We start from the raw sequence: 15,784 nt of genomic DNA on the forward strand, positions 1-15,784 counted from the left end.
AAAGTAGCTCTGTATTTAACTGAATAGAGGCGTGTCAATATTTTTTTTTATCCATTGAGATATAACAAAATTATTTTACCCAATCAGACTATAGTATTTATCTCAAATTAATTTATATGTAGATACATGTAATTTAAACTTCAAAACTCATTCTTCATTTGTTCATTCCCTTATTTAGATAATTAGGTTAGGGTTGATATAGGTCAGTGATATGTTTGTATCATATTCAATTTCACCAAAGACTTTCAAGCTTTCCTTTGAAAAAGAATGAAATCAGTTTCACTTCAGAGTTACTTTGATGCTTACATAAGATTGATGTAAATTTGTGAATACAAACATTACAATGATTTGTAACAGTTATGTCCCTTACCTTAGGTCTACCTCTTTAAAGTCAATGAAATCATGAGATGTCATTAGTATTTTGATCTTTTATGGTACATGTAAAGTTCTTTGAAAAGAAGAGTTACAATGGTCATTTTTTTAAAATTCATTGAGTTTAGTACATATGAAAAGTATATATTGTACCATTACTCAATAAGTAGGTGGTATGATTGAATCACTGTGTCCGTCCACCAGTCATTCTTTCTGATTGAGTTTTGTGGCTGTTATCTCATCTTTCAAATGATGGATTTTCAATTAAGTTCTTGGCTAAATATAGATGGGGCATACATTGAAAGCGATTTTAGTTACTGTTGTATATCAGCTATCTGTAGGATTAGGGTATTCCTTACATGATAATTCATGCAACTTCATGTCTTGTAAGGGATTAAAATGAGAAGTTATTATTTCACACTAACAAAGAGATACAGAATGAGTTGATACCTATCCTGAGACCAAACAAATATTGTCTGTTTTCTGCTACCTTACCTACCCTAAACATTTTATGGCTCAAGCACTGTTAAAGTCTAGATTCTTTCCCCATTAACTCAGTGTAAATGTTTTTGAGAAATAAAATAATATTCCTTAGTACCTACCTATCCTGTTTTTATTCTCGCTGGTAGCAGGAAACAAGACTTTTTTTTTGTCCTAATCCTAATAGAAAGTATTTCTCAAACTTTTTTTCTGGTATTTACAGGTAATCCAAGATTTAGGCTCAATCGCCAGGTGGTTAAAAAAGTAGGTCTGAAAAGGCTGAATAGAAGCAAGCCAAATAGAATTAAAGCCTAGATTATTTACTAACTAGAACATTTTTTGTTACTTCTGAATAGAATTTATTCGGTTGTTTTTCTGTTATCTACTGATAAATACATTGTAATATTGTAAAAGTGGAACTCACAAGAGTTGAGCTTCTCATGAAACTCATTTGAAATTCTTTTTTTGTACGAGTTTTACTTTATGTGAAATTAATGTTAAAACTCTACTACATGAATATCATGTTAAGGAGGTAGACCTAAGGTAAGGGACACAACTCTTACAAATCATTGGAATGTTTGTATTTACCATTTTACAGCAACCTAATGTAAGCATCAAAGTAACTTGGACTGATTTCATTCTGTTTCAATGGAAAACTTTAAAGGCTTTGGTGAAATTGAATATGATACAAACATATCACTGATTTAAAGAGTTATGTCCCTTACCCTAGGTCTACTTCCTCAAGACTTTATGGAATTATTTTGCCCTTTTCAAATGAAAGTTATTGTGAATTTTTTTGTAAAACTTCATGAAAATACTTTGCTTGTTTTAGAGCAGTTTTTATGATACAGTCAAAACTCTAGTAGCAATATACTGTTTTGTAACAAATCCCATTTTTTAAAAAATCATTAAACCAAGAAAGATTCTTTAAACCACAAAAACTGAAGTATAGTAACGTCACATTATATTTTTCTGCTAAGTAATTACACAATCCAATCTGGAACTACTGGTAAACTCTAGGAGTTGATTGTATTTGGCTTGAACAGAATAGAAACTACAGTAAACCAGGAAATTTTTGCACCATCTTTTTTTTTTGTTTGCAGTTTCTGCAATCAATCCATTTTTGTTCAAGTTTTAAATTTAGAATCCTTCCTCAGATCGTACTGTAATGCTCATCGAAGAAAATCTTTGCAGATGTTCGCTATTTTGCACGGGTCTTACCGCAAAAATAGCAAAAAAATAAAAGGGTGCGAATATTTCTCGGTTTACTGTATAGAAAGCTTTAGTATCATTATCCTGTGCTTTAAGTTACACACTATTATTTATTTTAAGCAGTGCTTGCTTTTTCCCTAACATAGATTGTTTTATTTCAGACATGAAGGTATCAGGCGGAACTACTCCACCACTTCCCCTACCTAGAAAGGTAATTTTATTCAATCCATAAGATGTCATATTCCTCCATAACAGTGGATTGTCATTTAGATTTATTAGTATATATGGCTGTTTCTATGTCTGTCCTTGGTTCAAAGGTCTCGAAGATCTCCTAGTCTCTTAGTGAATTTAGGTTTTATTTTTTACACAGTTTGTCTTCATGGATTAATTTTCCCTTTCATTTTTCATTATTTTTTAGTTTGTAGGACTTAAAACATAAAAAAAGGGGGAAAGACATTAATTTTCAGTTTTATATGTTGCTGGAGTATACGGGGGCAGCTTTTTCACTCTCACTTTCACTGTTCTGGGGCCAGCTACAACCTGCCTCGTGTGTGAGGATTTCCTCGTCGTCTGTGGATGGCCTTGAGCTGAAATTTTTCATTCCAGTGGGGTTGTTAGACGTATTCGTTCTTGTTATATTTCAGTCGTCTTTTTCCCATACACTTTAAATACATCTGGAAGGACCCTGTGTAAATGGTATCATATACAATCGTCTTTGTTCAATACCCTTTAAATACATCTGAAAGGACCCTGTGTAAATGATATCATATACAATCGTCTTTGTTCGATACCCTTTAAATACATCTGAAAGGACCCTGTGTAAATGGTATCATATACAATCGTCTTTTTTCCATACACTTTAAATACATCTGGAAGGACCCTGTGTAAATGGTATCATATACAATCGTCTTTGTTCGATACCCTTTAAATACATCTGAAAGGACCCTGTGTAAATGATATCATATACAATCGTCTTTGTTCGATACCCTTTAAATACATCTGAAAGGACCCTGTGTAAATGGTATCATATACAATCGTCTTTTTTCCATACACTTTAAATACATTTGGAAGGACCCTGTGTAAATGATATCATATACAATCGTCTTTTTTAGATACCCATTAAATACATCTGAAAGGACCCTGTGTAAATGATATATACAATCGTCTTTGTTCGATACCCTTTAAATACATCTGAAAGGACCCTGTGTAAATGGTATCATATACAATCGTCTTTTTTCCATACACTTTAAATACATCTGGAAGGACCCTGTGTAAATGGTATCATATACAATCATCTTTGTTTGATACACTTTAAATACATTTGGAAGACCTTATGAAAATAGTATCATGATACAATCATTGCCATTTTTGTTTGATACACATTAAATCCATTGTACATTTGTTTATTTTTGACTTGTCAAGTCAAATGAAATGTTACTATATAATGTTGGTTAATCAAAAAGCTCCTTGATGCTTCATGGCACATAATTAAGTACTTTTCTGAGAAATACATATCTGTTTATCTTCCCACATTAAGTAGACGACTCCCACAAAATCATTGAAAAAATTATAATATCCCACATAAAAGTATAAGCACTATTGGAGTTTCTGGTTAAAGTACATAAAAAAATTGTTTTTACATTAATATCTCACATACAGTGGAGCCTCTGAAAACCGGCTGCCCATGGGACCAAAGAAATCGGCCGGTTTTCAGAGGTGCAGGTTTTCGGAGGTTCCGGAAATTTTCGTATCCGTTCCGTGTATGGATACCGGAAGTACAATGTTATTGATCTTGTGATCGATCCGATCCTATTGATGATTATCTGATTGCACTGTTTGTATGTTTCTACACACATTCTTTGATAGGTATTTGTGTATGTTTGTGTTCAAATCAAGAATAAACGTAAAAGTTGTATTGTTCTTTTTAATTAAAGAGTAATCGTACTGTTCAGTATTTTTATATTGTTGACAGTTTAGTGATGCGTTTCTACATTTACACCGGCACTTTCTCCACTAACGGTAAACGCTTTAATAGCATGGCAACTCTTTAAATTTTTTCTAACCACCCGTTTGAGGCTTTGAAATCGGAAATGTCTAACTGACTGGCAAATTCTAAGGCTTTGCTTTGCAAAATAGGCCCGGAAATCGGAATAGCCTTGTCTCGAGCTTGACGGAACCAGTCCCACATCAGATTGTTCAAATTGTCATGTTAACTTTTGTTACCAAATCTAAATTTCTTCAAATTGTCATTGTTATCATAATTTGCAAGATATTCTGATTTTCTCTTTAAAATATCGGAAACGGTCGTTTTTCCTACACCGAAAATTCACTTAACGATTTCTGAGATGGTTTTGGAAAACTTTCAGATTCTTTGACTAAATTAATTTTGTCTTCTTGCGTTAATTCAATACGACGAAGTTTTCATTTTCTGTTTTTAATAGAACACAAGCGGTCGGCACAACATATTTTGAAGTTTTCATTTTCTGTTTTTACAGAATCGTTTGAAAATGTGGTTATCAAAACAATTTTTAAATTTAACATTTGTTAAAAAGTTAATTACATATAGGATCATGGTTATTGCCCTCATTATCTGTGATAATTAATGAATAAAAGAGTGTCACTCCTTGTTAATGCCAATCAAGATTGGTGTTAGCCTTTTGAAGTACTGATTTATTGATCTTACTGTGATTGACATGTTTACAACATGTTACACGGCTCATTGATTTTACTTGTCGGCAAACTTTTCACCGGTTTTCGGAGGTTAATTTTTACAAAGAAATGGGTTTTGGGACCGAATTTTGCAGCCGATGTTCGGAATTCAGAGGGGCTGGTTTAGGGAGGAAATTTTTACTTAATTATATAGGGGAAAATTCCGGACCAAAACTAAATTATCGGTTTTCGGAGGATTCCGGTTTTCAGAGGGGCCGGTTTAGGGGAGTTCCACTGTATAAGACAGTGTCAATGGGGAGAATCTCCTACATGAGCTATTCCAAAGGTAAACGGGTATAGAAGTAGGAACTTCAGGTACACTTGCTTTTAAATGAATTTCAAACTTGTCTGAGAACCTTTAGGTCATGGACATTGAAAGGAGTTTGTGTCAGAAGTCCAAGTGTTGGACTTTTCAAGACGTTCAGCTAGGTTTGATTCCTGAGTCTTCTTTAACTCTTAGATATTTCTTTAAAAGATTATCTCTTAGGTGTACATGTAAACATTTTTCTTGTTCCTGTAGATATCTATAGATTTTTTTTTAGTGTTTTCAGATGAAGGTACAACTGGACTTTCATCAAATGCTGCATACTAATAAATAAAACCTGCATAACATTATAGCTAGCAATTTGTTTTGACCTTTGTTGATTTTTTTTTATAATTTCAACAACTTAGTCTAGGTTAAGTAGCAATGTGTTATGTGATACCCTCCAAATAATTGTGTGTCTGTCTATTGTCCTTCTGGCAATGGTTTCCAGATGATAATTTGAGAATGGATCAATGATTATTTTAGAAACTTTGCACAGTTGCTTAGTACCATAAAATTTAGGTTGAGTTCAAAATATAGTTTTTAGTTACCGGTAGGCCATTTTGAAAAAAATGCCATCACCACTATATGGTGGAGTATCATTTAATGTTACATTTATGTCCTATTTTTGGTTGGTACTACTACTTTGCATAAACTGCATAACATAATATGTTTAATGCAACTGAATAGTTAGATGCTGACTAAAGTATGTATTTTTAACAGTATTTCAATTGGGGGAAATGTGTTGAGAAATGAAAAAAGCAAAACGAAAAAATATTCTGACTTCAACAAATATTTACATTGCTATTAAAATTTTGTGTTCAACTTGAGCACTGTGATAATCTATTAACAGAAACAACTTTTACCAAAGTATATGATTCTACTCAAAGTAATTTATTTTACTTAAATTACATTTACATGTAACTTGAAAAGGTCATTTGTGAAACTTTTCTGTTTCAGAAAAAATCTCCAATAGGACAAAAGTTTCAGGCATTATTTGACTGTGAAGCAGACAACGAAGATGAATTAACTTTCACTGAAGGGGAGATAATTGTTGTTATAAGGGAAGATGAAGATGATTGGTGGGTAAGTGATCATGTGACCTTTGAAGGGGAGATAATTGTTGTTATAAGGGAAGATGAAGATGATTGGTGGGTAAGCAATCACATGACCTTTGAAGGGGAGATTATCATTGTTATTAGAAAGGAGTTTTGAAAGAAAGGATGAAGATGATTAATAGGAAAATATCAGCCAAAAATTCCTAACCATCTGCAGGGGGATGATTCAAATACGTCAAAATTGAAAAACATGACCTAAACATAAACACAAGAAACAGAGACAGTCTGAATAAACAATGTAGTGAACCCAATAAAAAGATTACTCATAAAGTCTGAAGAACAAGACTTAATACAAAAAACTAAAGCACTAGTAACATGAACTCCCACTAAAAACAGAGTGTGACATTAGGTGCTTCACCGCATTGCAAGTGAGTGTAATTTGGTAATAATCTATCAACAGTAATGAAGTTTTAAAGCATGTTTCAAACTCTATTCACTCTAAGGCAAATTCATTCCAGCTATCTTACTTAGTATGAGGATATAAAAGTAGTAGGTAACTTGGAAGTCATTGGGACATATCCCAAAGTGTCAAAATTAGTTTAAGGTAACAAAAATGACCATAAAAGAAAAGCCATTATCAACTACCTGAATTTGATCTTGAACTTGATTTCACGAAGCAATAAATCATGCGATAAGAGTTAACATAAGGCTAAACATGTACTTCAAGATTTCGAAAGAAATAGAATATATGTCTCTCTAAGAGCACTTACATGATAGCAAGACCCTTCAAAATAATAGATAGAATGAGTTTAATTGATAATTGGTGGGTAAGTGATCACATGACATTCAGACTGAGAAGGTTGATTTATGATGGTATGAAGTCAGTCACTTGGATCTCTCGAAATGAAATTATTCATTGTTTTGGAGGATGTATGGATTGATATTAAGGGAATGAGGGTTTCCTGAAAGTTTTGCATATGACTTTCAGTGTGGTAATGTTGCTATTTTGTCATCTTAGGAGAAGAGTTTTATTGTTGTTTTAACTTTTTGTTAAGGGAAGTCAACTTTTGTATCAGGGTATTGAAAATGGTGATTGAAATTAGGATAGTGATTTCCAGATCTGATGTTAAGGTATATTGACTTAAGATTTTACCAATTTTTACTTCCATGTTATTCCTTCAAAATTTCAGCCAGGTTTTCCTCGATACATGTTTATATTTTTGAAATTTCTGTATCTTCTTTTCTAGGAGGGAGAAATAGATGGTCAGCCCAACAGGAGAGGACTGGTCCCAAAGACTTTCGTGCAACCATTGTCTTAGCATTAGTTCACATTGATGTAGTAATATAGATTTATATTGTGATAGATAAATACATTTGTATATTAAGGAGATAGACCTTGGGTAAGGGACACAACTCTTACAAATCAATTGTATGTTTGTATAAACCATGTAAAATGAATATCATTTAAGCATCTAAGTAACTTGGATTGATTTCATTCTGTTTCAACTGAATGCATGATAAGCTTTGGTGAAATTAATTACAATGCAAATATATCACTGATTTGAGCTACTTCCTTCACCTTAGGTCTACCTCTTTTAGTTTACATAAAACACACAATGTATCTGGTCTTAAGAATTGAAGTTGTTATAAACTTTCATTGCTTTATAAATTTAAAATATATTAAGTTGTTTTAAATATATATCACTTTAAAACTGTGAAAATAGATTTTGCTTTATCAGCGATAGTACTAATTTTCTTTACTTAGGTTTTGTATTAACTTTTTATAAACAATTTTTGCATCTACAGTATTCAATTGGTGTAAGTTTTTTTTTCTATTGTAATTTGGTAAATTTTGACTAATGAATAATAATTATAGAAATTCAAGTTGGGAAGAGGGATTGTGAATATATGTAGCTTTGATCTGAAATAACCTTTAGTCAGTTCTTAAAAGATCTGAAGTGAATAATTTTTCATAAGTCATGTAACAATATTAGTCTTTTTAATGACGTCATAACTTATGAATACTTTTTACACTTGATGATTGCGTGAAATGAATTGCTGATTTTTTTATTTTGTTTCTAGTAAAATGAAACAGGCTAAACTGAACCCTGAATCACCTGGAGACCTTTATTAAGCAGACAGCTTCTGTAAACCATGGGTATTCTAGGAACCTGTCTAATCTTAACCAGGAATCTTTTGCAAACCCTGACCTAACTGGTCTTAACCTGTAAAACATATAAACTTGAAACCTGGCTAAACCAGAATTCTTTTGCAAATTCTTGCTTAAATGGTCATAACCTGTGGAAACCTGTGAAAACCTGTAAACTTGAAATCTGCCTAAACAAGACCTTTTTTGCATACCTAGAAGACCTGGAAACCAGTCTTATTCAGGGTTTCACTGTACCTGTTTCTATTTGTGCAGTAGGAAAAAAAATGAAACAGCAATTTACGGTAGTTTCTTGTCTACTCAGCATTTTGAACACCTAAAACCTCATAATCTTACATAGCTGTAACAGTAACTCTTCCAGAAATTTTGGCTTGATGCCAGGAGCTAAGAAAAAAGTAATGGTAAAAAAAATTAACCTGTGTAACAATAAATTTAGAATCGAATTGGACAAGATTTGGGTCTAGTACATTCAAGGTTTTTTTTCTGTGTAATGAGAAAGGCTGAGGAGTTCCTATTGCATTTTATTCTCTTATAAATCCTAAGACCTCATAGACTTACAAATATTTTATTTTGTTGTAATATTTAGTCTGTCTAATTGGTAAATGTGGCATAATATTTATTAATTTGGTTGAAATATTATTTTTATTTATGTTATATTTTGTATTCACATATAGTGCTTTAACAGCTGACTTCAAAGCACCATTTGTATTCAGATGTATCAGAAAAGAAGGGAGCTAATTTTTGTATGGTAACTAAATTAAATATTTATTCTGAAAATTAATCAGTTCAAGTATACACCTTTTTTCTAATAAAGATATAATAAATTTTTAAGAAATGAATATTCCTGAAATTTATTCATTGCCAAATTAACTTCTCTTAATTGGCAACATAATTTCAAAATGGAAAGCTATTCATTGGAATACTACCATTGAGTTTCATAATTGCTTTGCTTTTGAATTTGAAGAAGCACGCTACTGTAAAATGAGAAATTTCCACTTACTTATTGACTAACATTCGAATATTGGCCTAAATATGATCAAAAGCGCCAATACAGTACAAAATACAAAAGTGTATTGGTCTGGTCAAAGTTCATATTGGCCTAGGCCAATGTGACATATTGGACTATTTAGTCAATAAAGGTATAATTGCTATGATTTTCTATATTGGCTGAGTTATTGGTCCTTGGCTATCCATATTGGTATGCCTCAGTCCAATATGGCACCTTTACAAAAAATGTAATTACAGAAACAATCGATTTATTAACCAATGATGTTACCTTTAAAGCTAGTCAGATAATTTTGATGTACTACCACAATACATTACATTCTGTAAAGCTTGATTGGTGTTCAATACTGTCATAAAAGACACTAACTTTTCATAGATTTAACTTTCATGGAATTTTATTATTGAAGTTTTATTTTGTACTTGTTTAAGTGAATTTTTTAAAAAAAAGTTTGGTATGAAGTCAAAGTATGCAATAACTGTACTGCAATATAAAAAGGATAATTACTCTGTAAACTTTTGATACATTTTAAATTGCCTTTATTTCCTGAGATTACTTCTTAAAAGACAAAACCATTTTGGGACTTAATTTCTCAAAAACATTTATCTATTTCAAATATTGATTTTTCATCTTAGTATCATTTGCATTTAATAGAAAGGCAAAATCGTGATTAAATACCGGTTAAATAATGTGCAATAGAGAAAGCAAAACCCCCCCTTTTCTGAGCATTATACTGGTTGGACCAAAATTATATCAAGTACATTTAAGAACTAGAAAATTTTCATTCCTGCAGAAATTATATCCAATTTTGTTGAACATGATCAATTAAGCTATTTCGAGGTTTATTTTTCTGGTTTATAGTGGACCTCATAAAATTAATTTTTGCTTATTTTGTGAGGAATAAAATACACTGAAAATAAACCATTATTGATTATTTTCTGTTTGATGAAATTCATGTTTGAGGGAGTAGTTACATTCTGTTAAATTTGTTATGTTCGAGGGATACCAATTTTCGTGGTTTTTGTGGGTAAAGTAAACCATGAAGATTCCTAATGAAAAGGATTATTTATTTTAAATTGTATGACAGGATCATCAAAACCAAGAATTCAAGAATCTATGAACTTGGCCTTTCCCATTAACCACGAAATTTGAAACTCATGAATATAAGTATTTTCATAGTAGTTGAATTGGCTTCCTAAAATGGGAAAAAAAATTAATTTATGTTTGCTAAAAGTAGGATCTTATAAGATTGAAATTTCTGCTGTACATTATTCAAACTTCATTGTACTATTTTATGCCTCATGATTTGTTAATAGGTTTTGTTTTTCTTGCTCACTTTTGGCAGTATTGAATGTTATTTTAGACTGCTATCTTTTGATGCCATAAGAGACTTTTTGCTCAGGACAATTTTGTTATAGTCATAATTCATAGAGATTAATTAAATGGTATTTGTGTTCAAATTTATTGTGGAACATTTTCATATGTTTAGAAATATGGAATACTGCATGTTTATTGTTAGTGTAAATATATTGAAGAAAAACATATTGAAAACATTTAAATTAACCCTAGGGAGGAATAGAAAGAATATGAGAATAACATTTTTTCTTTGGTTATCTCCCTTTTATTACTGTATCAAACATGCTTTTTATCTTTAACATTTTCTAAGGCTTGATTTTTTCCTGATATTCTGGATAATATTTCCAATGACCAATCTTTATTTATTTCAGGCCATTCAAAGTTATTTTCTTGGTTCATTGACCAGTTTTGATAAAACTAATTAGGGAGGGAGGCATTTCTTTTACCTTTCCATTCTCCCAAGGAAGATTTTAGGGTGCCTTTTACATTTTTCATAGCTAGAAAGTGAATTAGAGGGATGTGGTTTTTAGTTATGTATTTTATTGATATGATGGAGGTGGGTTATGGGGCATCTTCCAACAAAAAGAGATAAAGCCTAAGCATCAAGAAATTATTTGGAAGTGGCCTTACTTCAAGAGATTTGTATTCTTCCTTTACTGCTTTGTAGAAGCACTTATTGCTTTGCTGCACATTCAAACCAATTCATATTTAATATCATTTTTAGAATTTTGAAGGACTTTTTAAGAAATTGTTTCAAATGTATTTGAAAGAAATTTATGGATAACAAACTAGTATTTTTTTGTGTATATGGAAATGTTAATTACATGTTGTTATGAAAAAAATTGTTACATGTATATAAATTGTATTGTTCTTACATGTACATGTATTTGCTGTATATTGCCATATGATTTGTCATTCCATATTGTTCTGCTAATTCCAAAGATACTAAAAGACCACATCAGTTACAAAAAAAAGACATTAAATGCATATTGTTATAATTTTCTTTTGTTTGGTTGGGACAGGTATTTCCTGGGATAGAAGTAATTATATCCTGAATTTCCTATGAATCACAATTTGAAAGAGCCATTTAGCAACTGTTATGGGTTAATATTTGTCTTTGAATTAACGTTGAAGGCTTTATTTAAGGTTTTTTTTGTTCCCCTTTCAAATTAATGTAAACATGAACATTTTGGCAACAGTTACTGCTGAGAAATATCTGCAAAAATTACCATCTGACTGAAAAGTTTTAAGCCAGGTCAGGTAATTGACCTGTCAAATAATAAATATAATAATTATTGAAAATGTTACTTTTACTGTTCTATTTGGAAAAAGTAAATGGCTTTAAGAAAGCTGGAATTGTGTTATTAACATTTGGTGTAGAAGTAAATACAAGAAAAGAACCAAGCTGTTGATCCCGACGTTTGTTAGTCCTTGCTTGCTTTTCTCTGTGTACAATGATATTCATCACTCATATACTATACTGATGTGGTCTAACAGAGCTGTGATTACATTAACAAATACAAATTATAAATTTTTAAATGATATATTTTTTTCTTGTTAATAACCAAACCCAGATATTTGCATATTTAATCTACATATATATCTTTGTTAAATTGTTATGGGGAGTTTTTTTTATATCAGCTTTAATTTAACATTGCAATTAGTCAGAATTAAACATGGACTTTTTGTGCATGTTATGTGAAATTATCTGTACAATAGGAAACATAGTTAAATGTCTATGAAGAGCATGTTGAAAGATTTAACCATTTACACATCTAGATGTGCCACACATGAGAAACATATGTACATATTGCTAAATAGGATATACACATGATTGGAACATGATGTACTTATAAGATGTTTTGATAAAAATATGATTCCCATATGATAATCATGTTTTCTATTCACATATTATTTGAATCAGTCGATATTAACAGAGAATCATGCATAAAAACTATTTTTGATTAACATATGTAAACTACCATGAGATTCAAAGATTCACACATGAATAGTGTAATGCATGATTACCCTATGTAAAGCCAACCAGTAGGTTCAAGTGATTATCATATATAAATTGTCAAATTATTTACACATGACTTGCATATTATTTACATATGATTCCAGTATGTTTTACCCACGAGGAGAAACACATGATCCTCATGTATGTTTCTTATGATATGATTTATGATCAGAGTCCATTTGTAGGGACTGCACAAGATAGTTTGTGAAAGTTGTCTGTTTCACAAAAGTTACACATAATCTGCCTGATAGTCCATGCTTAATTGAAACAAATTGTAGCATATTTATACATATTCATATACATTTGTACAGTGCTGTATATTGCTTTGTTTTCTGTGGAAAACATATGTAGCACACTCAAAGAAATGTTCTCAGTACCCAAGGCCAATGTTCCAAAATAATGAAGTAGATAGTAGGTAGAAATGGGGCCCCATTTTTCAGTCAACAAGCAAAAATCATTTAAAAAAAAAAGATTTAACAAAAATCTCTGCTTGTCATGGAAAAGTTAAAGAGTATAGTCATTTGCCAAGAAATAAAAAAGCAACATGTCAACTTGCACATTTAACTTTCCTGGACTAAATTTCACTTGCCATGGGAATTCTAGATCCCTATTCTTGGTCTAGAAGAAAATGATATGAATATTACTGTTACTAGACTAGTGTTTAGGTAATTGTTTACACTAATATTACTACTGAGTCCATATATTGAGTCTGCTGCTTTGTTGTCATGAATAAACTCTTTAATGTTGAAATTTATTGTTATGGAAATATTTGTATTTATGTACATTGTATATTTTCACAACATATTTGCACATATGGACAATGTTTAATTAAACATGTATGATTCATTGGTCCCCACAAGGCCTGATTGTCTCACAGCTGTTTCAACAAAAACATCTTTTTTGTAAATACTGTACATGTATAGTGCATTATATTGGCAGATGTAAAAGTTTGGTGATTTTCAGGCAAAAAAGTATGCCAAAAATTTTGCTGATTCTAATTTTGGCAAATGCTGTGTGGTGCAAGTATCTAAGCTTGGAGTAAATATTTAGCAGTATTTACTTAGCCTTTTTTAGCCAGAATGCTGAAATATGCCAAAATAAGTGCCCCGCGAAAATTACCTGCTATACATTTATTTATTTTACACCTACATGTAAATGTGTTTTTCATTCTTGAAAACCTTAGTATAAAGGTCATGGAGTTGCTAAAAACCAAATGTTTTTGTTATGAAAAAAACATTGACAATGAAAGTGTATTGATGTTTTGTTTTTACAGACAAATCTGCTTTAAGTTTGTTTCAAAGAAGTTTAACCTATTTGGCTTTAAATAACTTTTTTGGATGATATTATTCTCAATATTTTGAAATGAGACATGTCTCAATACATGTATATTAACATGAGATTATTCTCATTACATTCACAATGATTCACCACTTTCATGTTTATATATATAGAACAATGTTTGAGTATTGACAATTTGTGTATAGTCTATTAACAATCGTGCAATATGTATATAAACTGTATTGTAAAGGATAATGTATCATAGATTCTGGGAGCTCTAGTTTTAATTTGTATGTTTGCCTGTCTGTTATAACTTAACCATGCATCATGGATTTTAGTGTATGTATAATTACTATGTCACTATGTCAATCAACGAAAAGCATCTTTAGGACATTTTATTAAAGATTATAATTGTTGTTTATCTAAGTAAGTCAGTCTCAATGTTTTCAAAATAACTTAAAAACCGATTTCTCTGATTAAATTTGATTTGTGTTGACTCTTCTGATTTGTTTTCTTTAGGTAATCTGTATTATATTTTTTTTATAACCAGCGTTGGAAATGACATTATTATCTACAGTCTACAATTGAAATAGTACTGAACCCCAACAGCACTTGCAGTTAAGCTTCATTCCTAGTTTTGACTTTAAAATTATGGAAATTGATAACTTAGACTTTAACAACGTTATATTAATGTAAACTTTTAACAGTCAGTTTGTAGTCTCCTTAAATAGATAATGCTTTTGGATTACTGTTTTGATACACACAGGAAAAAGTGTTATTCAAATCTGTAGATTATTAGTATCTATTCAGTATTGGACTGAATGCAAATCTGATTAAGTGCTTGTTAATTGCATGTTACTTTTTGTACCCACATTGTTTTTACAGTCAAGTTCCATTGTTGGTAAAAATTAATTTCTTGTTGAATGACTTAATATTTACAACAACAAAATAAAAATAATGAAGCTTAAGGTTTCTGCGAACATTAGCAATAACTCTTCAAATATATTCTATGCTTTTTCTGCTTTTCAATGGCTTTCTTTGTTTTTTTTTGTTTTTATTAAAAAAAACCTGTTGTAGATAATGATTTCATTGATTTCATTGAAAGATTTCTGCCAATGCTAGGATCTTTAAATAATTTCAAGAAGGGGATACTTTTCAATTACTAAAGTGATTTTTCTTCATGAAAGGTTTTGAAACATTTTCTTAATTAGCAATGGTAACAAGGAATAAGAAAAGATTTGTTTATTTATTTTTCATGAGAATTGGTATTTTTTTCAGGATACTTTTTTATATCCACAAATGGCTGAACATTGTGTAAAATCTAGTATTTTAAAGTACAATGGCAATCCTTTGATGTTAATTGTTTCTTGGTCTGTATGATCTGCAGATTCAAATTTCAGTAAAAAAACTTTGTAAAATTATAATATGTTTTCAATAATTATGTGTTACTATGTGTACAATTTATATCACTTATGTACCAGTTCTCAACCACTTGTCTCTCGCAGTGGAACATCCTCAGATTAAACTATAATAAATAATTAAAACCATACATCGACTTTTGATTTAAGCCTAGCATTGTACTTTTCTAGATATAAATTTAATATTTTTTTAATAAGTAACTAAAGAAATGGCAAGCAGGAAATAAAGTGGCCACTTGTGTCAATATGTACTTCTTTGTTTTTACTTGCTTCATCAATGGGGTAGTAGGTCTATTAGCTGCTGAACTCTACCCGTCTGTCACGCTTAGATGGTACCTACTTCCAGTTCTTCTAACTCAAAAAAAGTATTGAACTTTCCACAGTGTTTGTTAGCATACTGCACATGA

At 30.9% G+C, this 15,784-nt stretch overlaps 1 protein-coding gene across 4 annotated transcripts in view; it reads left to right on the top strand.

The window, feature by feature from the left end:
• The window catches only part of LOC148598294 (arf-GAP with SH3 domain, ANK repeat and PH domain-containing protein 2-like), a 55,624-nt gene extending 40,116 nt beyond the window's left edge, over positions 1 to 15,508 (top strand). For 3 of the 4 annotated variants that reach the window (XM_088560675.1, XM_088560678.1, XM_088560677.1), the window contains 3 exons: positions 2,226 to 2,275; positions 6,038 to 6,163; positions 7,383 to 15,508. In XM_088560675.1, the coding sequence (XP_088416801.1) occupies positions 2,226 to 2,275; positions 6,038 to 6,163; positions 7,383 to 7,454 (248 nt within the window). In that variant the 3' untranslated portion in view covers positions 7,455 to 15,508. Of the gene's footprint in view, positions 1 to 1,075; positions 1,117 to 2,225; positions 2,276 to 6,037; positions 6,164 to 7,382 lie in introns of all 4 variants that reach the window. The other variant, XM_088560676.1, reaches the window with a different exon arrangement.
• The last annotated feature ends 276 nt before the right edge of the window (positions 15,509 to 15,784 follow it).

This window comes from Perna viridis, chromosome 14, assembly GCF_037379345.1.
Source record: "Perna viridis isolate PV_CMFRI_1.1 ecotype Kerala chromosome 14, ASM3737934v1, whole genome shotgun sequence".
NCBI lineage: Eukaryota > Metazoa > Mollusca > Bivalvia > Mytilida > Mytilidae > Perna > Perna viridis.